Below are 24703 nucleotides of genomic sequence, written 5' to 3'. Positions count from 1 at the left end.
CCTCCAATCAAGCATGGAGGTTCAACCACTTATTACTTGCTCATATAAAACCCATTCTTATTCCTCGCAGAAAACCACCACATTATACTTGGAACAAACTCTATTTTAAACCATTACATAAAAGGAGTCACATTCAAATTATCTAAACAATTTTTAAGCTTTGGCCAAAAAAACTTGCCAACATTAGATAACATCTTCTGCTATTACAACAACACGCATCATGTCTGTAATAAGAAATAACAAAATTATTCTCTGAGAAGACTGGTCAGGGAGGATCATGGAATGGTAGGAAGAATCTTTATCTTCATGTCTTAAAATAGTGAAATTTGAATAAAGTGGTTAATGCCTTGGTTTTTTGGTTTTTTTTTTTTTTTTTGAACAAGCTTGGAGTTTGTTTGCTGCACAATCAGGTTTGGTGAGAAGGTAGAGAAATATTTGTATCTAGTCTAAGAAAGGATCACATACTTCATCATGTGATCATGGTGGGCCAAGTATTGGTAAAACCTGCACACATCGCCAATGTGATCCCCAAATGTCACCCCAAAACCTCACCCACCATGTGGCAGCTACACATTTTCCTGCAGTGCTCAAAAAAGCCCGCAGCTTAGCCTGTTTTGTGCTGGGGAGGACATAATGGGTCACAACTGGTATTCTGAGTTATCAGTTACCAAATCAGCTCCAAGATACTGCACACTGTGAACACAGGCAAGTTTTGTTCTGTATGTCTCGTCTCTCCACACCGTGCAATATTTCTTAGGAAAATATTTTGAGGCACAAGCAAAATGTAATAACTGAAAGGTTATTCCTGGTTATCATCGCTGGTGGGTGCCCAATAAAGCAGCACTGAGAACAGATATTACAGAGTGTGGGCACAAAGGAATTTCACTCCAGAAGGCTCCAAGTTCAGCCCTCTAAGGCGACCTTAAGAAAGAACCACTGTGGTCTCAGCTGTAAATCAAGCAGGCGTAGTATTTTTCATGCTCGTGTTCATGAGGAAACAATGCTTCTACTCAAGTCAGACACTGAATGGAAAAAACTGCCCCAGCACTATTTTAGAACAGCCAATACATGCACGATAAGATCTTCATAAACAGTAAAAAACACTAACACACTGTGGGTTTGAAGGGGGTGTAACAGAAGGGGAAAGAAAAGGGGGTTTAGCATTTCAGACCATAAACAATCTTATTAACACAACTCTTGAAACAAAATAATCAGTCCAAAAAGAGTAATGGTGTTCATGTACGTTGTTATGGGAAAAATAAGGTATGTTTACAAGCTGACAATTCTGTCACACACTGACAGGACTTAAGACAAGCAACAGTTAATTTCTGCTCCTACACAGATAATCTACTATTTCATCTCCAGTGTTGGATGATAACAATAACTTATTTGTGACAACTGTGAATAGCCTCCACATCTATTAGACATAGATTAGTAATGAGAAAATACTTGATATTTTGGTAGAGAAGATCTGAGATTTTTCACAAACAGCCTGTAATACACTGGTCCATCAAAAAGTTCAGTAAAAATTGCTTCATTTATGAGTTCTTGATAGTGGTCTATGTCATGCAGCATAATTTTTTTTTTTTTTTGTGGTGAACTTATCTAAATCCCATCTTAATGGCAACATACTTGGGCTATGTTGCATTGTATGAGGTAATACCAGAATAAACACACATGAAGTCTTGTTTCTTTTCAAGAATCACAACTTGGAAGCCACAAGTAAAGGGCAGGACCACCAGCAAGTTTGTATGTAAGACTATTTTCTGGATCTCCAGGCAGATTGCTGTCACTGTGAACTGCCTCATTTGGCATGTTCCAAGTAGTCACTGACTTCTGTAGCTAATCCCTCCCACTGTTATTAGTCCTGTGCAAAAACAGGAGGCCAGAGAAGCACCTCAGACTACAGCATTTAACTACTTTTCCCATTCCTCACATTTGGCCAGCTACAGATTTAGCACAAGCCATGTAATATGGCATGGTTCTTCTCACAGAATCTCCCTGGAAAGGCTTCACAAAAGCAGTTTCTTCTCATCTTGGCAGGATACAGCACTGAAGCTGTTTTCAATAGTTTATATTATCATAATGCTAAAAATCAAGAGCCTAATCATTTCAAGCTGCACCTTCTGCAAAGAAACATAAAAATGGCCTTCCACTACACCTAGTCAAGCTGCTTACACTTGAAACTGCTTTGTACCTGCATTCTAAATTCTGATACTATATCCTGATATATACTTCCTTCTGATTACATGCCTATATTCTGTTAATGAGCACAGCTCTCTCATGTTTACTGAGAACAGAAAAAAGAATAAAGGAAGCTACCCTGAGAACCATCTTTGCCCAGAGAGTACTGACAGAACAATGCCATGCTCTCACACATCTCCTGCAGTCCCTCACTGCAGCTCACAGCTCCACTGCAACCTGTTCACGAGCCATTACAACCACAATTTCTTGTTTCCATCTCCCCAAGGTTAATTTTGTAGGCATTGCCATTTTAAGATGCTCCTTGTTCTGTGGAAAGGAAAAAAGCAGTAAAATGTATTGATCCAGATGCAGCTGACCATCTGTCTCAGAGAAAGAATAATTATTTGAAGAGATTATACTCCCATATATCCCAACTCCAGTTCTGCACACTATTAAGACTACGGCTACAAAACTTGGTTTTTTTCAGAATTAACACAGTTCAAAACGTACATGAAAAAGAGTTTATAAACATTTGCTTTGATTTTTTGATTCCTAGCTAAAGAACATTTTAGCCAGAGCACAGATACAGTAAAAATGACAGAAGACAGAAAGCTATCAAGTTACATAAGAATTACTAGACCTTTTGCCTCAAATGATGGTAATATTCAAAGGATTTTTAAACACTACCAAAGATCATTTCCTTCAAAGAGCAAATGAACTTTCGGACTCTAGCTCCAACCACCTGTGACACTTCCAAGGAGCTGAATGAAAGACTTTAGAAGTGCTAAATGTATTTCATGCATAGAATAACTATGAATAATAGAATAATCCTGCTGCTATGGTGTTTACCTCTTATATAACAGAACTTTTGAAAACAGTCTGTACTGGTACAAATGTGATGCTGTCTGATAAAGAATAAATAATAAGCTAGGTATTAAATGCTGTCTGGAGGACACCAAGCCATACCAAATATATCTGTTCTTTAAACACTTCTTTTGCAGCGTGCTAATGTTTGTAATCATAAAATTCCCAGGTTTTGTCTACAAGTCAGTTTGATAAGCTGTTTTTATCTTTTACTGCTTTTATCTGCACAGTTGTGAAAGAGATAAAGAGGACTGAGCTTCCTTTCCAAAACACCTAAATCTCCACTGAATGGTTTTAATCACATTGTTGCCCAGGGACACCAGTCAGTCTTACGATCTTTACCAATAAAAGCCTTGAGTTTGGTTGCCTGAGATTCCAGAGTATTTCAGTACTTAAATACACAGGAGGGAATAGAAGTTTTCACCAGTCTTTTGACTCAAGCTGGTGACACCAACTACTGTTTGTAACCATTTTTTCAGGAAATCACTTCTCAAGAGAGGTTGGGATACTATTTCTAACTTTGCTCGTAAACTACAAATCACAGAGAGCTTTTAACACTGAACTTGGACAACAGCTCTGCCAAGTCTGACAGTTTTCAAGTGGTTTTTATCCCTGTAAGGGAAACAAACAACTCCAAAGGGAGGAAGTATCACAGATAATGATTTTCTTAAAATCTTACTCTTAAGAAACATTCTCTTAAAGTACAATCTGACTGGTCAGTATTTTGTAAACTAGTCCTGCTTTCCTGGAAGAAAGATGGTGACAAGTATGGACTGACCCAAAACTAAGAACAAGCATGCACAACTCTCAACTAATGCTTTGTAACTGGCCTCAGACTGATGAAAGAGCAATGAAAGTGTAAATTCTCAAAGATGTAACAATCTCAATCTCTGGGTTAAGACAGGGTTATCCCTCACTTAGAAATCGCTACTCAGAAAGCCAGTATCTTCCAGAGAACACGTGGAGCAACTGACAGATTTCTGATTATTTATTAGTTAAAAATAGTAAACCAAGCTAACGAGAAAGATTCAGATGCTCAGGTTTTTCAAGAGTTAATGGAAAGCTTGACTGATCATCATTGCTCCTGGGGGGAGGAAAACCCAGTCAGGTAGCACACAGAAAGAAAACATGGCACAAAGACATGTTCAAGACACCTCAGTCTGCCTAACACATTCTTAGCATTTTCTTTAAAGAACTCAAAGAATTAATACTATCAGGGAACAATGACTAGTCACTGCTGTTGACAGCAGTTTAGAAATTTCAGCAGTCATGTTAGATATTTTACTACTCGGTTATAGAACAGGAGTGAATTACGAATTCTATTAGCAAATGTGCCCTAATTCCTGCCCTGGTGTCTTTACAGTCATAACTTCAAAAAAGCCTACTAAGCCATTAAATGGCATCCAGAAGTTACCTAGAACAGCAGGAGATAAACAGCCCAGAAAAAACACAGTCGGTTCTTAAAACTTGGGATTCCTTGGATTCAAACATGAACAGCTTACAATCATTGGTTACTCACCTCAATCAGAGGAAATCCTTTGTAGGTTTGCAGCCAAGAGACCAAAACTTAAGTGCTTTGACTATATTATCTTCTCTACAATTATACATTAAAATATAGTAGCAAATGCCTTTGGCATGCACTTCCAGAGATTTTAGAAGAGATTGCATCAAACTGAACATTAATGTTATCTTAAGCTGAAATTAAAGAGTGTTGTACTGTGATTGCAGCAGAGCAATTTTAAACAGAAGAAATTTATAGTTGCAATTAACATGTCAACTGAAGGATTAGCTATGTGTCTCTGCATCAGCTTGTATTTCTGTCTTGCACACTGCTTTTAATAGAGAAACATTAAACAGTGTGGTTTTTTATGTGTGTGCATATATATATTGTATATATAATGATTTTAAAAGCCATTTTTACTTTAATTCTTCTAAAGGGATAATCATCCACTCATCCCCCAGCTCTTCCATGTAGTATGATGTATTAACTAATTTAGCAAGACTTAATCAGGAAACTTACTCAGGCAATTGATTTCAGCTTAGTTGTAAATCCTTCCTTTCAAGGTGGTATACTTACAAATAAAGAGATTTGTTGATGAAGATTAGCACTACTTTAATGTCTTACTTGAACACAGTTTTCTTGACAAATCTCTAAGCTTATTACATGAAGGCTGCATCTCTCTGAAGCAATTTTGACATGTGATAGAGCAGCAAAGTTTTGTTGACACCTACAGGTAGGCAAGACCAGTATCCTATCAGAAATATAAATAATATTCGCTTTTCCCCCCTAGCATAAACATTAACTAAAGAATGAGAGCACTCTGCAAAATAAAGAAAACTTCCCCACATCTTTACATCTTGACTCATACATCCCTCCTAAGCACAGGAGGGTATGAGAATTCTGGGCTGATCATGAAAATTACAAAGAAATGAGAAAATGCCTTTGTTCGGTAGCTTTGCTGGGTGGAAAACTCAAATGCTTATGGTCTGCACTCCCAGAAATTTTGTAGCTAAAATAAGGCCTTCCTGCCAAAAAACCAAAGTTCCCCTGCAAAAACAAGCCCAAATTTCCCTTTCCAGTCTCTGCAGTTCTGGTTAGCAGAAAGCTGCAGGAGGCATGACTTCCTCACAAGTGTAGGGGCAACCAACCCCTTCAGTGTAAGGGAAGGAAAGGGATGCAGTCTACTGCACACCTCAAGAACGCACCTTCATTTCTCCACTGGCGTGTGCCACCCTTCCCAGAACCATCGCTCTGCACCCTGAATGATCTACAGAAGCAATTATTCCTTACTGTGCACTGACTGCAATATTCCTTTGGATATCCACTGCCCTGGAAGGACACACTTGACAGGAAAAGTGGATCCAGGCTCTGAACACGGGTGGTTTTCACATGAGTATCTGAAACACAGAAGCCTGATACACTCCAGAATGAAGCAGATGCAGCACTTGATTGCGTAAGAGCTGAAGTAAATCCAATTAGGAAGCCTCCTGCAGAGAAGTTTAGCATACTCACGCGTAGTCCAAGAAATACAATGTTCTGCTACTAAGTATAAAAGAGAATTCATTTCAGTCTTGTCAAGAAGTTGTTTTGGACACATCAGATTTCATATAGTCATCATAGTTTAACTTCAGCAGCCCAGCCCCAAGCAGCTACTCGCTCATTCCTCCACCAGCAGGACTGGGGAGAGAACTGAAGGGCAAAAATTCACAGGTTCAGATGAACACAGTTCAACAGGGAAAGCAAAAACCACACACACAAGCAAAGCAAAACAAGGAATTAATGCCCTGCTTCCCATGGCTGGGCAGCCCCATCCAGAGCAGGGTCTCATCACATCACAGAGACCTGGGAAGATAAACACACCATCACTCCCCATGTCCCCTTCCTCCTTCTGCCCCAAGTTTTACACTGAGAACGTTGTCACCTGGTCTGGAACACCCCTTGGGTCAGCCTGGGTCACTGTCCTGGCTGTGTCCCCTCCCATGCACCCCCAGCCTCCTCCCCAGCGCAGCCACAGGAGGAGCAGCAAAGGCCTTGGCTCTCTGCAGATCATGTCCAGCAAGAAGAAAGACATTTCTGAATTATCAACCCTGTGTCCAGCACTGACCCAAAACAGAACCCCACACCAGCTACTGGGAAGGAAACAAACTCAACCTCAGCCAAAACCACACACAAGTCATCTATTCTCCACCCCAAAAACGAAGGTTAATTTGAGGCATTCTTGCTCTTAACAGCTTTTGGTTTTCATCTACTTCTGCAAAACATGGTGCACTTTCTATTAAAGAAGTAGGAAACAGGAGCAGCAATATGCAGCAATAGTGAAACCCTAAGAAAACATCCTATTTCTATAAAAAGTCTAGCTCCAATGTAGTAAGTTCCTGAAAAATTACATTTTACCTGTTGGCTTACAACAGACTAAAAGCCCATTGAAGTAATCCTAAAAAAATAATTTAAAGTACCACCTGAATTTTTAATGTCAGCTTCTGAAATGCTGAATGCAGCTACAGCACAGCCCTGAGCCAGAAGTGAGCAGGGCTGGTACATTCACACAGAAAAGCACTCGCTGGCACTGGCACAGCACCACATTTCAGCCAAAGTTGCCAAACTGCTTGCAGTTCAAAAGCAGTATTACTCAGAATATTCTTAAGAGCCTCTGCCATGCAGACTGACAGACCAAGTTGAGCAGCATCACAGCTCCTTCACAGCTGAAACAGAGCTATTTTCTTTGAATTTAAAAAAACCCAAACAACTGAATCATCTGAAGTAAGAGCAGCAGATTCAATGAAGGGAAGTTAGCTAACAAAATGCAGATGCAAGAGAAAACCCCTCTTATTAAAATGGAACTTTAATTTTTTTAGAATTTCTTTACTCTTTTTGTCACCTTATCCTTAAATCAGTCACGTTTACAAGGCACAGACCATACATCCAAGGTTATTTTTTATGCATAAATGAAATGTCAGTAAGTCTGTCAAATACAATCAATAGAGTGAAGTGCAGAAATAAATCAAAGATCATTCTGGATTTAAACTGCAAAAACTGGATAGCTCCCAAAACTATGAAAAGCAAATAATTTGAAGTCAACTAATTAAAAAAAATTTAATAGAGATCAATAACCATAGTGTAATTGCTATTACCTATACCAAGAAGTGGGGAAAATGGGTTTGGGATTGCTCATGAATGAATATTATATGAGGCTTTAGGAAAAAATCTCAAGAATTCAATCGAAGATGTAGTACAGTGGTTTAAAATTACTCCAAAGATACTGATCTTGCCAAGCTCCTCCTCTGCAAGAATATTCTTCAAGAATGAAAATCATTTGACATCTAATCAAGTACAGTAGCAAAAGAGAAAAAAAGTTAATCTGAAGGTGAATTCTGCAGCCTTCCTCTTTAACCAGCTCTGAAACAGTCCAGTGGGAGTGTGACACTTTTTTTTTGTAATGGTAATAAAGAGAAAAAAAGAAAGTGTGAATTTCATCTTTATATCACTACTGAAGTTTTACTCTGGGCTATACACATTATTTGTACAGCATATATAATTTATATTTGTATAGCACATGTATATAAAACTTTAAAGCAAATGAATATATTTATATGAGGAGTGCACACTCAGACGTTTCTATTGATGCCTGTGTGCAGTGAGAAGCCTGAGGAGAACCCTTAAGTATTGGATCAGGGAACCGAATCACCACATGCACTACGAGATTTTGCAGCAGAGGGGGTGTAGGCTTTCTGTAAACCAGATCAGATCTGTATCAGATCCAACTAAGATCTGTGACAGCAAAAAGTTCACTCCTTTCAGCAGCAGTCCACACTTGTGCTGTGAGCTATATAAGCTGCTAAAGGTTCAGTTATTTCCAGCTTCCCTGGGACATTGAGGGGGGGAAAGCAGTAAGAACAATATTAGCAGTTTGCTGAACTTTAGCATTCCATGGGTGTTCTGGACTAAAGACTTACCAAATATTCAAAAGAAACAAGCATCAAGCAACATAAAAATACAAATTATAAAAGGTCTTTATAAAATACAACCCCTGGAACAGTAATTATTATTTACTGCTGCAAACAGAGCAGTACACTCATTTTTTCCTTGATAAAAACAGTTGGGCATAAGTGGGGTATCAGTGTAAGCAAAATGAGGATTCCTGACACAGGCTGAAAAAGCATAAAAACATTCTTCTGCACGGTGCAAGTAAAGCCTCACTGAGTACAGGTGCATTAAGGCCACTGCTGTTTAAAAGTGATGAAAGAACAGTTACCAATTATAGGCTTCTGGGACACACAACAGCACTGGGACCAAGTCTAAGAGAGTTTCCCTTGTTTAATTTTAGTACACTGAACTACACTGAAAGAAGATTCAAATTCTGCTTACATATATGAAGGACAGAACCAAGGAAATGTAATTTAAATTAAAAATAACCAAACTGAAAAAAGAAAGAAACCTCCAGACTGCAGACAAGACTCAGCAAGGTGGTTCAATAAAAACCATCTGCAAGAGGGTCTCAATCTTCCACGAGAGGGAAGAAAGGAGCTCTTACACAACAGGGTCAGCTACCTTGATATCCTACAATCATCTTTTAGCCTTTTATGCATCTTTAGCTGAGTTCTGCTTTTATTACAGGCTAAGCAAACATAAGCCACGAATTGAAAGAAAATACAACTAAACAATTATTAGAGATGCAGCAGTTGTTCAACATTCTCAAGACAGAATGCAATTTTGTTAGAAAGCAGTGCCATACATAGACCTTTCTACTGTGCTTATGTTAAACATTTGAAGTCATCGGGTCAGAGAAAAAACTGCAGTGTTTGAGAAAATACTTAACAAAGCCCAAAAAACAACTGAAAACAATTACAGTCATCCAACTTGAGTAAAAGCAAACAAACAAAACCCCCTCATTTTGTATCAGGACTACCAGTAATTGCCTTTTCTCTCACACCTGTCTCCAAATTCAAATGACAGGTGCACAGATTTTTGTGCGTGAGGACCTTGGGATTTCTTTTTGTTTTTATTAATAATTTGACGCTGATGGGGATGGGGTGGAGGTGGTGTAAGGATCCTGCTCTGAGATCAGCTCCTTGCCCTGCCAGTGCTCCCGGCGAGGGTTTAACAAGCAGCAGAGCAGAGCTGCCAGCAGAGGGCTTGGTTCACACCACATCCACTCACCACAGCTGCGAGCGACTGCACAGAGATCAAACCAGAACCACTCATACACAGTGAGATCTAGTCTTAAAGGAAAAAAAACATAATCTCCCCAAACCACCCAATGCTAATCCTAAATTATTTCAGTGGGTTACAGTGTGCAGGTTTGAATACCCTAACAGTACACACTTGTCAGAACAATAATGTCTGTGATATTGTGACATGGTATTGATAAACTGAGGGGCACAAAGGCATGTGGGCAGTATTTCTACAGGCTGTATCTTGATCTACAGATGTAGCTGAGCCAAGAAAAGCTGTAGGACAGGCAAAAAATTAACAAAAGAACGTTTTTAATCTTCCCATGGTCTGAAGATCCCCCTCACCCCTGCAAGAAAAACCTGCATGTCATGGTAGGCTGACTTCCCTCCCACTTTTTTGCTAATAAACACCCTCTCATCTCAACATCTCCGGACACCAGAGCTGCTGCAACACATTCGCTTTACAAGACAGCAACGGCAACAGCATCACCAAATTCTCTCTCTCATCTCTCTAAAGCAGAGAGAAATCAACACATACCAACGGGGTAAGGAGCAGGCTGATCACCTTAGTTATCTGCAGTCAATGACATACTAATGCAAGGCCCCTCACCTGGAGTTCAAAACGATCAACCAAGGGCAGTGCTATGCAATTCATCCACCTCAGAGTACTGCATCACCCAGCTGTGTTTCCACAGCCAGTTTCAAGAACAATCTCTTTCCTATGAGAAGAGCCACTGCTGGAATGACCACACAAACACCTATCCCACCAGGACTGCAGGACAAACCCTTTGGAAATGGGACCCCTCCGGTACAAGTGTGTGTCTTCCCCAAACAGTCACTCTTCTTCCAACATTGCTTTTCTGCGAGAACAGAACCAACAGAAGTGTTAGACAGATGAAGCTTCTAAACAAAGCTAAAGGAAAAGAAAAAAATCTGTTCTATATTGGGCACTGGCATCAACAATGCTCAACGCTGCCTCACATTTATCTACTTATTAAAAGCAAACGGAATAGCAGGAACTCTAACTGCTGGATAAAATAGCTGCATTCAAAGCAGCGAACCATACCGCTGGTAAACAGCCCTGGATCGCTCTTTACACAAAGTATCTGCCACTCCTGATGCACTGGGTCAAGCACAGAGGCACAACAAAGGGCTGTGCAAACTTCATTGTGACAGTGCTGGGATGTACCAGCTGCCTTGCACAGACATGCTGTACCCGATAAATTGGTACAGAACCCACAGCCAAAGAGCAAGGTTAATTCTTCAAGCCACTTTCCCAAATGCACAGCACTACTCAACAGCAGGGACCTGCTAGTCAGCAGGAACTGAAGTCACTTTGAGAACGAACACAAAAAGCCCCCTAGCAACAGTAAAAAAAAAAAAAAAAAAAAAAAGCACAACATCTTTGAGAACATCTTCCACATAGAAGTACAGCATCATCTTGATTTAAAAGTTATCAGGGCTCTGTGTTCGCAAACCAAGCACACAATCAGAGATGGGATGTGCTTGATAGTCCCGTGAGATTGACGTGAGATTGCCAGGAACGTAGGTATCCAATGCTATTAGCATGCACAACACACCCTTATTAAAAGCCTTTGAGTTCACAGCTTTATCTGGAAAGTGTTTTGCGAAGTTGGAAGCAAAAATAATGGCTACCCTTCTTCTTATAAGCCTAAGTAGCTGCTAACACCTCAGTTGCTTTGGACATTAAACATCCTGCGACAGAAAACTTGGGTTACTCCACTGAACTTAAACTCAAAATTCTGAGGTTTCTATTGTGACCTTTTAAAAAAATTAATACTTAATATCAAATGCAACCAAAATTCCATATTCCACCCCAACATTTATTTAATGGGAGGAGGGGCCCAAGTGGACAGGGCATGGCTTTAAAAAAAGAAGTATCTTCACATGTATATCTATCCACACTGCAGAACGAATTAATGACATTTAAGAAATTAATAATTTGACTTAATTAATGCTCACTATGGGACTGTTTTGATAATGATCCTATAATTAGGTTGTCTACCACTCCTCTGTGCCACAGACTACAAAGAAAATTCCTTGCCATTAATTTCTTCTTAATAAAGAAATTACAATTTTAGAAATTGTAATTCCAGAATATGTTCTATCCTGCACTGAAACATCTTAATGGTATCAAAGAGCTTTCCACAGTGCTGGAATATGAACACACTGAAAATGCCATCTGCCAGCCTTAGAAATCTGAGAAATGTTCTGCTTACAATGCGGAGTATCCAACACCTGGTCATCCCATCATGGACCGGGAGTCAGAAATTTGGGGGAGCAGGAGGACAGAAAAGCAGCGTGGTTTCACATGCACTGTGAGCACACATACATGGGTTTTATTTATGGCACACGTGGCAAAAACTGTCAATTTCGATTTTTATACTAACTTAGAATCAGACCACAGATCATCATTTAGCTCCATCAAAAGGGGACCTGGAAGGCAGGAGTAATTTGCAGCGATGGTTAGTAATTAAAATCTGACATCTTATCTCAGGTTTCCTTTTGCAATACACCGACCAGTTACTTCTATTGGAACAATTCCACAGTCAGTGTCAAAAACACACTTAAACGATCACGAACACTCCCTAAAAAAAAACCCAAACCCCATGTATCAGTGCTGATGCACTGAGCAGCCCAATAATGGTGAGAAACGAGTAAATCTGGAAAGAACACACCTTTCCTCAAGGAACTCCACCTACAAGGAGTGAAAAGTGGGATGCAAAAAAAAGTTCTGGAAACAAAATATTCGCTTCCTTGGAATGTGGCCCATGCATTTCTTTATTTCCCTAAACCCAGCAGAAAGACCTCACTCAAAACACAGGCTCCTGAGCACAGCCATACACCAATTTTCAAACGGTGAGGAAAACAGCACTGCCAGAGGTTAATCTTTATCTGGAGTTAGCTTAGTGATGATAGTTTAAAAAAAAAGAAAAAAGTCTAGGAAATTAATTCTACGTTCAGCTAAAGCTGGTCTTCTAGCCAAGGCAGCCTGCAATGCAAAGAAGGCTCTCACTGTCAACCCGTCTCAAATAACACACGGACTCGTAGTCCAAAATAGAAAAAAGCTTCAGACGCACAGCTCCGAAATGTTTCAAGCCTTGACGGCGCCGCAGGAGCAGCGCTGGGAGGGCTCGCTCAGGCTCCGCGCCCGTGCAGATCCAGCAGCATCCGACCCGGATCCCATCGGATCCAGCGGGCTCTGCCTCGGCGCCGCACACACAAACCTCCGGCCGATGCCAGAGCGAGCGCATCCTTATTTATTTACTTTTTTTTTTTTTAGCGTCTCTACCAAATGTTTTCACTTCCCTTCCCAGACTGATTCCCACGGCGAGCCCCCGAATGAATAGCCGAATCAATACCCTATCTGCTGGAGGCGATTTGGAAGTGGAAAACCTGTAAGAGATCCCCGCTCATTGACGGGGAGAACATACCTACAGCTCTAAATACCTCTTGCACTGGGGGACCATCTCCCAAAAGCACGTGTGTGTGGGGGGATGGACACCACTGCGTCACGAAAAGACAAAAAAAAAAAAAAAAAATATATATATATAACAGAACTGAGACGCAAGCTATGCACCCGCGCTATTTGCGCCTGCTCGAGGCTCGGCGAGCTTTCGGCTTTTTTCTTTTTTTTTTTTAAGCTTTTCTGCCGACACACTCCGAAAAGCCGCCGCACCCCCGGCGCCGGGGGAGCCCGAGGGCCGCTCTCACCTTGTCCAGCTCATCGTGCAGCTCGGCCAGGCTGGGCCGGAGCAGCTTCTCGCCCAGGTCGGCGGCCGTGTGCCGGTAGTGGTCGATGCGGGGCACGGCGTCCATGGTGTTGTGGCCGAAGGTACGCAGGTAGTAGGTGTTGGTATGGGTATCATAGTAGTAGTGGTGGTGCCCGCCCGAGTGCAGGCTGCCCTCGCTCATCACCGTGTCGCCGCCGTTCTGGACGCCGCTCACGTTGCCGCCCTCCGAGCTGCCTCCCCCGGGCTCGCCGGGGCTCTCGCCGCCGGCCGACGGGTCCACGAAGTTCACCCGAAACCTGCCCTTGGCTTCCTCGCCTCCCTTACCCGCCGCGCCGATGTCCCCGCACGACTTGCGGGGCCCCTCGGCCACCAGGTCCACCTGGAAGCGGCTCTGGCTCGGCGTGGGACCCAGCGGCTTGCCCAGCACATCCTTGGAGCCCTCATCCCCCGCGGACCCCGCTGCCAGATCCTTGCCCTCCATGCCTTCCCCTCGCTCTGCGGCCGCCACTGCTCCGAACGCCCCTCCCGGCCGGCGGCTCCGCTGCTTTAAGCGGCCGAGCAGCGCCCCGGGGCTGCCGCAGACACAGCGCCGCGCCCCGCCCCCGCCGCAGCGCCAGGTGACGGTGCCTCCGGTCCCTCCGCCCGATCCCGCTCTGCCCAGGCAGGAGCGCGGTCGCTTCCTCGGCTGGCGCGGCGGGAGGGATGCGGGGGGGAAAAAACCGGCGGCGCCGCGCAGGCTCCGCCCGCTCCCGGCTGCGGCGGAGGGGGCGGAGGGGGCGGCGGGAGCGCGTCCCCGGCCGGGCGGCGGCGGCTCCTCCCGCCCGCACTATGGCGGCCCCGCCGCATCCGCCCCGCGGCGCCGCTGGGAGGAGCGGGGGGGGGGGGGGCCGCACCGCGATCCCGCCCGGCACAGCCCCGCCGGCCGCCGCCACGTCTCGCGAGAGGAGCGGGGGGGCGCTCGGAGCCGCGCGGTGCCTCACAGAGCCCGGACCCCTCGGGAACCCCCAAGACCCCTCAGGGACCCGCTCGGCCCCTCACCCAGCCCCGGAGCCCTCACGCAGCCCCGGACTTCGCATGCACACCCCCAGATCCCCACAGACATGCCCGGAGCCCTCATGCACCCCTGACATCCGATGCACACCCCCAGATCCCTTCAGACACTCCCGGAGCGTTCGTGCACCCCCAGCCTCTCATACACACCCCTAAATCCCCTCAGACACCCCCGGAGCGTTCACGCACCCCTGACCTCCCATGCACACCCCAGATCCCTTCAGTTCCCCGTCCAGTCCCTCACACGCACTGTCGGACTCATATACACCCCCAGATCTCCTCAGAAACCCCTTGCTCCATTACACACACCCACACCCAGACTTCTCACGCACCGCCTGGGCCCCTCATAGACACCCCCAGTTCCCCTCACACACACCCCCAGAGCTCTCACATGCTTTGGTGCCTCATACAGCTCCTCGGACCCCTCATATACCACCTAGATCGCCTCACATCCCTCCTGTTGCTCACGCACACCCCCTGGTCCCTCACATACACCCAGATCCCCTAACAAACCCCCAGTTCTTCACGCACCCCACGAACCCCCTCACACCCCCCAGTTCCTCAGCCACCCCATAGAACCGCAGGACTGGGTCAGGCTGGAAGGGACCACACGAGGTCATCTGGTCCGGTCTCCCTGCTCCTCCGGCAGGGTCATCCCAAAGCACATGGCACCGGATTGTGACCATACAGCTCTGGAATGTCTCCAGAAACAGAGACTCCACACCCTCCCTGGACAATCTGTTCCCGTGCTCGGTCACTGCACAGGGGAGAAGTTCTTCATGCTCAGGTGGAATGTTCCTGTGCATCAGTTCCTGCTCTTTCTTTCGCCCTGGTGATTGACCATCACCAAACCGAGCCTTGCTCCATCTCCCTGGCACCCCCCCCCCCCCATATTTATAAAGAAGGATGAGGTTTTTTCTCAGCTGCCTCTTCTCCAGGCTGAACAGGCCCAGCTCACTCACCTGTCCTCATCAGAGAAGCTCCAGTGCCCCCATCATCCTCATTGCCCCTGGACATGCTCACACATTCCTTGGTTCTTCACACACCCCCTGCACCGCACACACCCTGGGCCCCTTCACACACCCCCTGGTTCCTCAGACACCCCCTGAACCCCTCACCTCACCCTGGACTCCTCCACACCCCATCCTGGATCCCCCTTTCTTACCTTCCAGCCCCTGGATCTCTGCCAATTGCACCGTAAAAACCACTTGCATAATAGATCTAATGTCAGTAATGCCTTTTTCTGTCTCCTCTGCTACAGCTTTTTGTCCCTGTTTTCTTAAAGTTATTCTTTCTCCAAAAGCATATATGATTCTTTAATTTGAAAACTGAAGTCGTTCTGCCTCCTCGCTCTCACTGGAACACGAGTGCCTGGATAATCCATTAAAGCATATGAAGTTGGCTCTTTGTGAAAAGGAACCTCAGATGGGAGTAAAATACTTCAGCTTCCATAGTCAGAATTTAAACAGGGGCTCACCAGTGATTTTTCATTGTTTATTTCTGTTGTCTTTATACTTGAAGGTAGCAGCTCACAGAATATCACCAGAGGAGGTGGGCTATGTCTCCAAAACAGTTTCACCTTATTTAGGTTGCTACAAATCATCAAGCAAACATTCACTTCAGCCAGGCCTCTTGAGCAATGTCACCTCTTTATGTCAGTGACATTTTAGCTGGTACTTCTGGATTCCAAATCTTTTATTTTTTCCCCTGACGTGAAGTTCTGTATATTTTCCCCCTCTGCCTAGCAAACTCTGAGTGCCAACAGCCATTTTTTAGCTCACCACATCTCTACTGTTTTATTTCAATTAACAACAAACCTAGTGACGTCATCCAACAGAAAAAGACTGGAACTATAAAACAAAGCTCGCTTTTCCATAACAATTAGAGGAAGAAGTATTTCAATTCTAGGGATGTGTACATGCCTAAAAAAGCTAAGGATGCCTCAGTAGGTTAAAAAGATGGGTACACTGATCCTTCTTTGTTTAAACACTGTTGTGGAAAAACAGAAAAAATCATACTTCAAAATAGCTTGAGACATCATTTGATAGACTCACAAATTTAAAAAGAAAAAAAGAGAAAATATTTGAAACATTTGGCAAATTTTCAGAGTGTAAAGAAAAAAAATCTCTGTACAAACTAGAAAATAAAAGAATAGGCCATGGTGAAGCTTTTTACTTTTGTCAAGGTGCAAAGACTTGTAATACAGCAGATGATGAAGGGAACTATTCAAGTTAAATATTTCTGCCCATAACTGAAAGTAAGCGGCACCTAAAAAGCAGATGATGTGCAAAGAAAATCCACCATACGTTTTTCATAGGCAGACATAAACAGTTCTTGATCAACATCTGCATAGAATGTCACGTGATCAAGTGTTTGGAAACAGTTTAGACTCGGAAATGGCAATTTCTGTCAGTTCCCTGTATAAATAAGTGGAAGCAGCAGAGAGAAGCAGCTTGTGAAATCCCATGGATGTTATACAGTTGATGCTGGTGGGATGGTACTGCAATATTTAGATATTTTAAAGGACACTCTTCATGGATGAGTGGAGGTGTGTTGGCTATGTTGGGCAAGGCCCATGGCCTGCCTGGTGTCAGTTCTTAACATTTCTGTGATTCCATGGTTTTATGAATGCGAGATAACCCTAAATACTGGCTTTGAAGAAAACAAAGAGTTGAGGATGCTGCCTCAGCCCCCAAGAAAGACAAGGGAATGGAGCATTTGAGGAAAAGATGGATGAGGAAAATTGAAGCCTCTCAGAATTAAAAGAGTCAAAAAGATGAGGAATTACCACAGTATGAGAAGTGGCAACAAGAGCAAGAGGAAAATGAACCGAGATTTCATCAGGGTTCTGGGACTTCCTGTAACCCATGAGAAGGGTGAGAGACTCTGTAGCTGGAGGGAAGAATAAAGGGCACACAAATTCCCATTAACTCTCAATTAAAATGTCATCAATAGTAAGAAATACGCTTTGAGGGGAAAAATAAAAGAATATTCACTTTAAGCTCATAATTAAATGGTTTCTGACATGCCACTGCTTAAAATAGCACTGCAGTAGAGTTTGGGTGTTATTGGTAAAGGAAATAGCATAACACATTAAATAAAAGCAAGCACTAAATTACTTCTATTCTGGCCAAGATTGTTTACCACAGAACATTAGTAATTTTTTTTCTTTAGAAAGGGAGGAGGGAGGAGCTGTGGAGGTTTTCGGTATCTTTTGACAAACTTTTTCTGCTTTGAGCTTGCCATTTCCAGATACTTCATAGGGCTTATTTGATAATTAATGCGAAACACTGGAAAATGCAAACAGTTTATGCCATTATGACTGTTCTGGTCATTTAGACTAGATCTCACTCCTGTGTGCCTCTTTGCCAGGCAGAAGAACTGTAATTTTAAGTCTTTCTCTTCCAAAGTGCAAGCATATGACAGCAACTCATTTTGCCAACTGGATAGGACCTTTTCTTCTCTGAGGGCCCTTTATATCATCATCATCAATCATCATCATCATCATCATCATCATCATCATCATCATCATCATCATCATCCACTGTCCTTAAGCTCTTGATGGGCTTGCTGTTCCAGATCTATGTACTAATTTAATTTTTTTCCTGTATATTTTTCTGTATTGCAGCACTTGTCTCATGCTCATGATCTGTTTTGATTTGGTTTTAATACATTTCAGCTTTTGCACAGAAAAGGTTTTCTCTAGTAAGTTGCCTTATTCGTGCTGTTTGTTTGTGCCAACTTCCTCTCAACCTTTCTCAAGATATTCTTTACTGGGGATACAAACTTGTCATCTCTCCGTAATTTTTTTTCCCCATCAATTGGCACCCGTAAGACTTCAACTCCTTTTAGTCCCCTCATGAGCTTTGTCTTAGATCAGTTTCCTCATTTTGTTTTTTTGGGGTTTTTTTTGGTTATTTTTTTTTAGTGAGCATAGGTGTATTTTGGGATTTTGTTTGGTGCTTTTTGGTCCTGTAGAGTAAGCTCAAGCCACAGCTTCTATGCAGTTCTTCAGTGCTAAAACTGTAGAGCAGGCTCTATGCATGTGCTACTTGAACCAAAATGACGGTATTTGGGTATTTGCCCTCTTGGATTGTCATCTACCTAGTTGTTCCTTAATGCAGAACCTTAATGCAGAACCTTAGGATCTAAAAGGGTTGTTTTCTTCATTTCTTTGGCTCATACACAACCTGATTCTTTGTTCTGCTTTTTTCTTCATTTCCTTTATATTATTTCTTTCCTTCTGTTTTTCCTTACTGCTCATTAGAAAATAGAGGCAGAGTTAACATTTGTGTTCTCCTACTCCACTGTTTATTGTGTCCTTTATAATTATTACAGGTGTTCATCCAAATCAGGTTTAAGTAATAATTTATTTTCCAAGAAATCTGGATGAAGTCCTAACAAATACGGTATTGTCATGTGGTAACTTACCTGTATTTGTATTACACTAATCCTAGCTTACAAGAAAAAAAAGGTAATTGCAGCAACACTTTTGAAAGGCTGCCAGATAAATCCTATGATTAAGACACTTAGAAATGAAATCCGTTTGCTGGCAGCCGGATGTGGTGCTGGAAAATCTCTTCCAGGGGCCTTTTTTGTTCTGTTCATGCCTTAGATGTGTCCCTGTGTGTCTTCAGTATTTCACTGTCCTTGCTTTTATGCAGCTGGCGGGAGTGAGACCACCACCACAATTATGCTAGTCCTAAAATTTTAGTGGTTTTAACATTCTCTGAAGACTGACGTGCAAGATAACACTTTGGATAACTTCTTCAATACTCTGCCACCAATGCATTTGCTTAGGAGAGAAGTGAAGGGTACGTCTCCTGTCCATCCAGAAATGTAAGTTTCTGCAAGATGCTGGGTGATTTTGGTAGCAGGGGGAAGGATATTCAGCACCTGCTCTCTGCCCTGAGTGTGAGCTCCCATGTCTAGTTTTAGGGTACTGGTTTATCTTTAAAGTTCTGGTTGTCTTGGTACCCAAGAAACTGCCTTTTATCCCGTGCCCATAACAGTCTGGTTGAGACCAGCAGAGCCCACAGGCTCTAGAAACCACTGCCAAGGTGTGCATGTGACACAGGGAGATTAAATGCAAAGACAGACCTTATAATTACGAACTTCAATTACCACATATCATTCAGAGCACTTACTGTCTGACTCACTCCTCTTTTTGCCCAGCATTTTAAAATTGCATTGTGTACGTACATGTGTTAGGAAGAAGAAATTATTCAAAGGGAGATGGAATTAATTATTTTAAAGTGCTGTCGCCATAGGCAGATGCATCAGGAATGATTTGAGAATATAGATGAACTTACTGCAACAATTCTGGAAATAAGACAACACACAGGCCTTTTGTGCAGTGTAATGTATTTTCAAGATAAGATTATGTTCTTAGTGATTTTGTTTTTTTTGTTATGTTTCTTTAATTGAAAAGTTTTAGTATTTTCTATGTCTCAATCTCTAAGGAATTTTATCACAGATGAAGCTGCAGGCAATCACTGAGGTGCTGCTGAAATGTAAAGTGGGCAGCCTGAACAGTCAGTAACTTCAGTCCAGACTACAGAGCACTAATTTTGATTCCAAACCAAAAGAAACTGAGCTGCTCAGGACTGAGCTCATACAGTCCATCTCACCAGAGAGCCTCCTATTTTATTTCTCTGTGAGCTAGGAACATGTTCTGATGGTTTCTTTCTGACACCTCTGTATGAGCAAAGTCCATTTTGCATATTTCAGTTCCTTCCTTATTTCATCTCTTTGCTCTCTAAAACTACGAACAAGAAGTTGTCTCTCACATAAAACTTCTGGAGACTGTAGCCTGTAGTCCATGAGATAGCCAGAGCACAGGGATAAGGAAATGTGTTACCCTTCAGGGATATAGCCAAAAGATTTCTGTTTCTCATTTTTCCTATTCAAAGTTTTTAGTTGTTGTTGCTGGTTTGTTTTGGGGTTTTTTTTTTTTTTGGTTGGTTGGGCCTTTTTTTTTTGTTTAGTTACTTCATTATGTTTCCAGAAGATAAACTAGCTTCTATGTCTTTGTGTCCCGTTCATTATCTGCTGAAATGCATGTCCTGTGGAGCAAATACCCGTTTTGTAAAGAAGCCAAAGGAGACAGGTTGGCCAGCAGCCCACCAGTGTCCACAGATATCTATATTTCCAGAAGCTCAAGCCAGCCAACCACATTCTACTAATACAATTAATTTTCAGTCCTTTTCGATCTTCTTGTACTATGACAGTCAGTCCATTAATTTTTTTTTTCATATTCTATAAACACTCATTATCAAAATTTAGTGGAAGTTACCAATAATTTATGCTACAGTCATCCTTTTGGTTTTGGTTTTTTTCACTTTGACTGCTTAATGGTTTAGAAAATTCCTTGGTTTTGTCCTGCCTTGTAACACCTTAAAACTGAGTGGTCTGGGTGGAGGGAAAAGTCCAATTGTTTGAATGGAAATCTTGATACCCTCCTCTGATATGATGAACAAAATGTGTTCCATATACCATCAGCACCAAGTGTAGTTAATCCAGTTTTATAGATTTTTTTTCATGTTAATGTACAGGTTTGTAGAGTTTACATGTTCAGGAAGTGAAGATTATGGGAAACGAGGATTGCACTACTTCTATCGTGTGTCACCAAAGTAATCTCTTACTCCTTAACTTCATTTCATATTCAGATCTTCGGGAAGTATGGTGTATGATTGTGATGTGCATGCTACATATTTGGCATCAGAGGATGAGATTCCTGGGGACCAGGCAGGGAAGGTGAACCTTTACCACATCCCTGAGGATGTCTGCGCAGGGAGCATGTGTCCAGCCTTTGGAGTGCAGCCACTGGGAGCAAATCAAGGAAGCTTGTTCATAATAATTTTTAATAACTCTTCTCTCCTCTCGTCTCCAGAACAGGAAATTAGTGTGGGAGCACAAAGGAACCAAGGTGTGAGAAGATACAGTGGTAAAAGGACATATTCTGACTTGAACCATTTCGCAGATGGGAAAACTGAGGCATAGAGAGATGACAGCCCAAATTGACTCTACTGTGTGAGAGTGGAGGTGGATTATTTTGAACACACAATACCCTCTCAGTTTTCATTTCCACATTTTTGTTCCACCCACGGATTCATTGGGGAAATTGCTAATACAGAAGGCAGTCAAATCCATTCTAATCTTATAAGCAGTGGAAGCTGAAAACGCAGTTTTGTAGCAATGAGCTTGTTTTTCCCTTGCTTTCAGGCTAAGAAATACAGATTGCATTACAGATACTAGTTGTAAGTCCTTTGTGTAACTTTTAAAGATATGTTGGCAGGATAAGTTGCTGTATATTGTATTCCTGAACAATGCTAAGTATTTTGGTCAAGTGTTCTTTTTTCTTGGGGTATTTTTGTATTTGCTATTGAAGCCTTTGAATGCTCCGATAGTGACTCACCTGCATCCTTTCAAAGAGTTTATCACTAATCTCTGAAAATCATTACACCAACGTTTTATTAAAAAAAAAAAAAAAAGTAGTCCCATGTCTTTTTATAGGGCTAGAATCCAAAAGCTTTTCTTCTTATCATTAAAAATGTCTTTGAACTCTTTCCCTAGGATAAGTTCAGGGTGACCTGAATGAATGGTCCCTGGGAATGCTAAGGAAATGTAATGTTTATGAAAATTAATTGAAAAAGATCGCATGTAGCTAACATGTATATGACACTTCCAAGTAAACATAATTGTTTCAAAGGAAAAAAAAAAAAAAGAAAATCCCATCATGGTACAAAAAGGTCAAAAAGGTGAAAAAGGGATGAAACCTGTGAGGGTGGTGAGGCCATGGAACAGGGTGCCCAGAGGAGCTGTGGCTGCCCCAACCCTGGAAGGCCAGGTTGGACAGAGCTTGGAGCAGCCTAGGATAGTGGAAGGTGTCCCTGTCCATGACAGGGCGCTGAATGAGATGATCCTTAAGGTCCCTTTCAACTGAAGCCATTCTATGATTCTATTACTATGAAATTGTTATAATATCCAGTCAGCCACTCATCTCCATTTGAAATCATACAGTTTAATTAGTCTGTATTTTAAAAAAAACACAATAGACAAAAATTTCCAGTTTTCGAGAAAATAGAAATAAAAGTGCTTAGAAGTGGAAAAATGAGAGACTGAAAAAGGCTGTGGTTCCTATCATGGGTCAATAGGAAGGAACTTAATACATGTGTGCAAAATGCTGTAAGGCACTGGAAGAATGGAAAATAGGGAGCTACAGTCAATCTTTCAACTGTAATAGAACTACCAATTAAGTTAAAAAATGATGACATGCAGCATAAAAAGCTTGCAGATGCCATAGACTTAGGTGGGTGTGAAGAAGGGACTAGCCATTCAAATGACCAATAAAACATCAGCAGTTTTCAGGCAGAGGAAAATATTAGAGCTCTTAATCTTTTTCTGTCAAAATAAATGTGAACTCCTAGCAAGGATTAGACAGAATTCCTCCTCAAAATCAGTGCATAAGTTGCTATCTGAATTTCCTCATGCTTGCAATTGGCACTGGTCCCTTCAGAGACTGGATTTCCAGATGATGTTTGCATTAATTTACCTCATGTAGTGCTCCTGCTCCTAGGAAATCACCCCTATTCAGAGGCATCTGGTGGAGAAAGTGGACGTCAGGTACCTTTAAAAATGCTGGAAAACTGAACTGGCAGCACAAAATATGATACAAATCCTGGTAGAAATGTTCAAAAGAGAATCTTCTTTTATAATTTGCTTTTCCCTTGATGAAAGGTACCTAAAGCACCATTGAAACAGACACTGACTTGCTGCTGCTTTGATCGATTTACTGGTTCACATTTTCAAAACATCCTTTAGGCAGATCATTCAGACCAAGGGGGAGAACTTCTGCTGTAACTATAGCTCATTCCCATCCCACATGTCATATTGTAAAATCTGTTTTATCCTGTTTCAGAAATAACTCCTTCAACAGTGTCAAAAAACATATGGCAAACATCACCCCCACACATCACATTCTATTGTCATCACCCATTTATGTCAAAGGGAATTAATATCCTAGGCACTCTCTAATCTTCAGGATGGACTGGAAGAAAATGCAGTAGAAATACTGTCCTGCAGTATTTCTCTCTGCACATCCTCTACTTTTGAAAATCCTCTGCTTTTGAAATCTGATTATCCTTCTCAACCAGAACATCAAAATGGAAAAATAACTAATTTTGTCTTTTGGCTGTGCTTTTTCTTATCTCTTTACTCTGTCAGCAAGCAGCAGTTTTTCCTCCTGTCCCTTTATGGTATGATCTCTTCCAAGAATATTTTTGTTCTGTTTTGTAATGGAAATGATAACTGATTCTTCGTCCCATTTGTGCTTCTATTTGCCCTGTAAAGACAAACCTTGTGTGACCAGCTACCTGCCCCAGCAAAGACTCATCTTTGACAAGGATTTGCCTCCATTCCGCCACTGCCTTGTCTCATTTATGTGAGAAATTCTGAATCCCTATCTGCTTGTTTCTCCTAAAGATATTGCTACTATCCTGTTTCATATTCCTTGTCCTGTTCTCTTCTCTCTTTCCTCTCAGCCTTCTTCAGCAGTAGATCTTGAGCTTTAGCAGGTTGAAAGATATCTGATCCCAGATTAAAGTTTTCAGTACTCTAGATCACTGAATTTTAAAGCAGTCTTAATGATCTGTACTGTATTGAAACAGATATTCAGTTGAATAGCTGTTTTATATATATAGCTAGACACCCAACTTGGCAAATTATGTAAGCATGAGTTTGTCTCCTGTGTTATTCAGCAAGGCACTGAAGAATGAATTTAGCATTAAACTTGCTGAGGTCCACTAAGGTCAAGCAGTTTGTTTGAGAGACATGCCAAACAGAGGTGGGTTGCTGAAAGAAATCCTTCATTTTGCAGTTTGGAGCATAGGGGGAAAAAAAAGACAGAGGTAAAAAATACAGACACTAACAAGGAGGTTGGAGTTCTAGATTGAACACCTCCCCTCTCATCAGACATATTTAAATATTGTTACTGAAGTTAGTAATTTGGTTGCTTTTTTTCTCTTTTTCTTAAAGGAAGTGTATTTAATAAAAAATAGATATAAAACTGAGTAATGATATTTATATTGAATTTATCTGGATTTAGTTTTCTAGCAACTGAGCCTAATTGAGAGGCACAGGCAGTGACCCCCAGAAAACATTCTCTTATGGTTCATATT

The 24703-nt window shown here is 42.0% G+C and overlaps 1 protein-coding gene across 2 annotated transcripts in view; it reads right to left on the bottom strand.

Moving 5' to 3' along the window:
• The window catches only part of SLC12A2 (solute carrier family 12 member 2), a 53567-nt gene extending 39224 nt beyond the window's left edge, over positions 1–14343 (bottom strand). The window contains exon 1 of one of the 2 annotated variants that reach the window (XM_074532355.1): positions 13456–14343. In XM_074532355.1, the coding sequence (XP_074388456.1) occupies positions 13456–13956 (501 nt within the window). In that variant the 5' untranslated portion in view covers positions 13957–14343. The remainder of the gene's footprint in view (positions 1–13455) is intronic. The other variant, XM_074532356.1, reaches the window with a different exon arrangement.
• Positions 14344–24703: the final 10360 nt, after the last annotated feature.

The sequence above is a fragment of the Zonotrichia albicollis genome, chromosome Z (assembly GCF_047830755.1).
Source record: "Zonotrichia albicollis isolate bZonAlb1 chromosome Z, bZonAlb1.hap1, whole genome shotgun sequence".
NCBI classification, from domain to species: domain Eukaryota; kingdom Metazoa; phylum Chordata; class Aves; order Passeriformes; family Passerellidae; genus Zonotrichia; species Zonotrichia albicollis.
The sequence above is the reverse complement of the archived record's forward strand: the minus strand, read 5'-3'. Positions and strand labels throughout refer to the sequence as shown.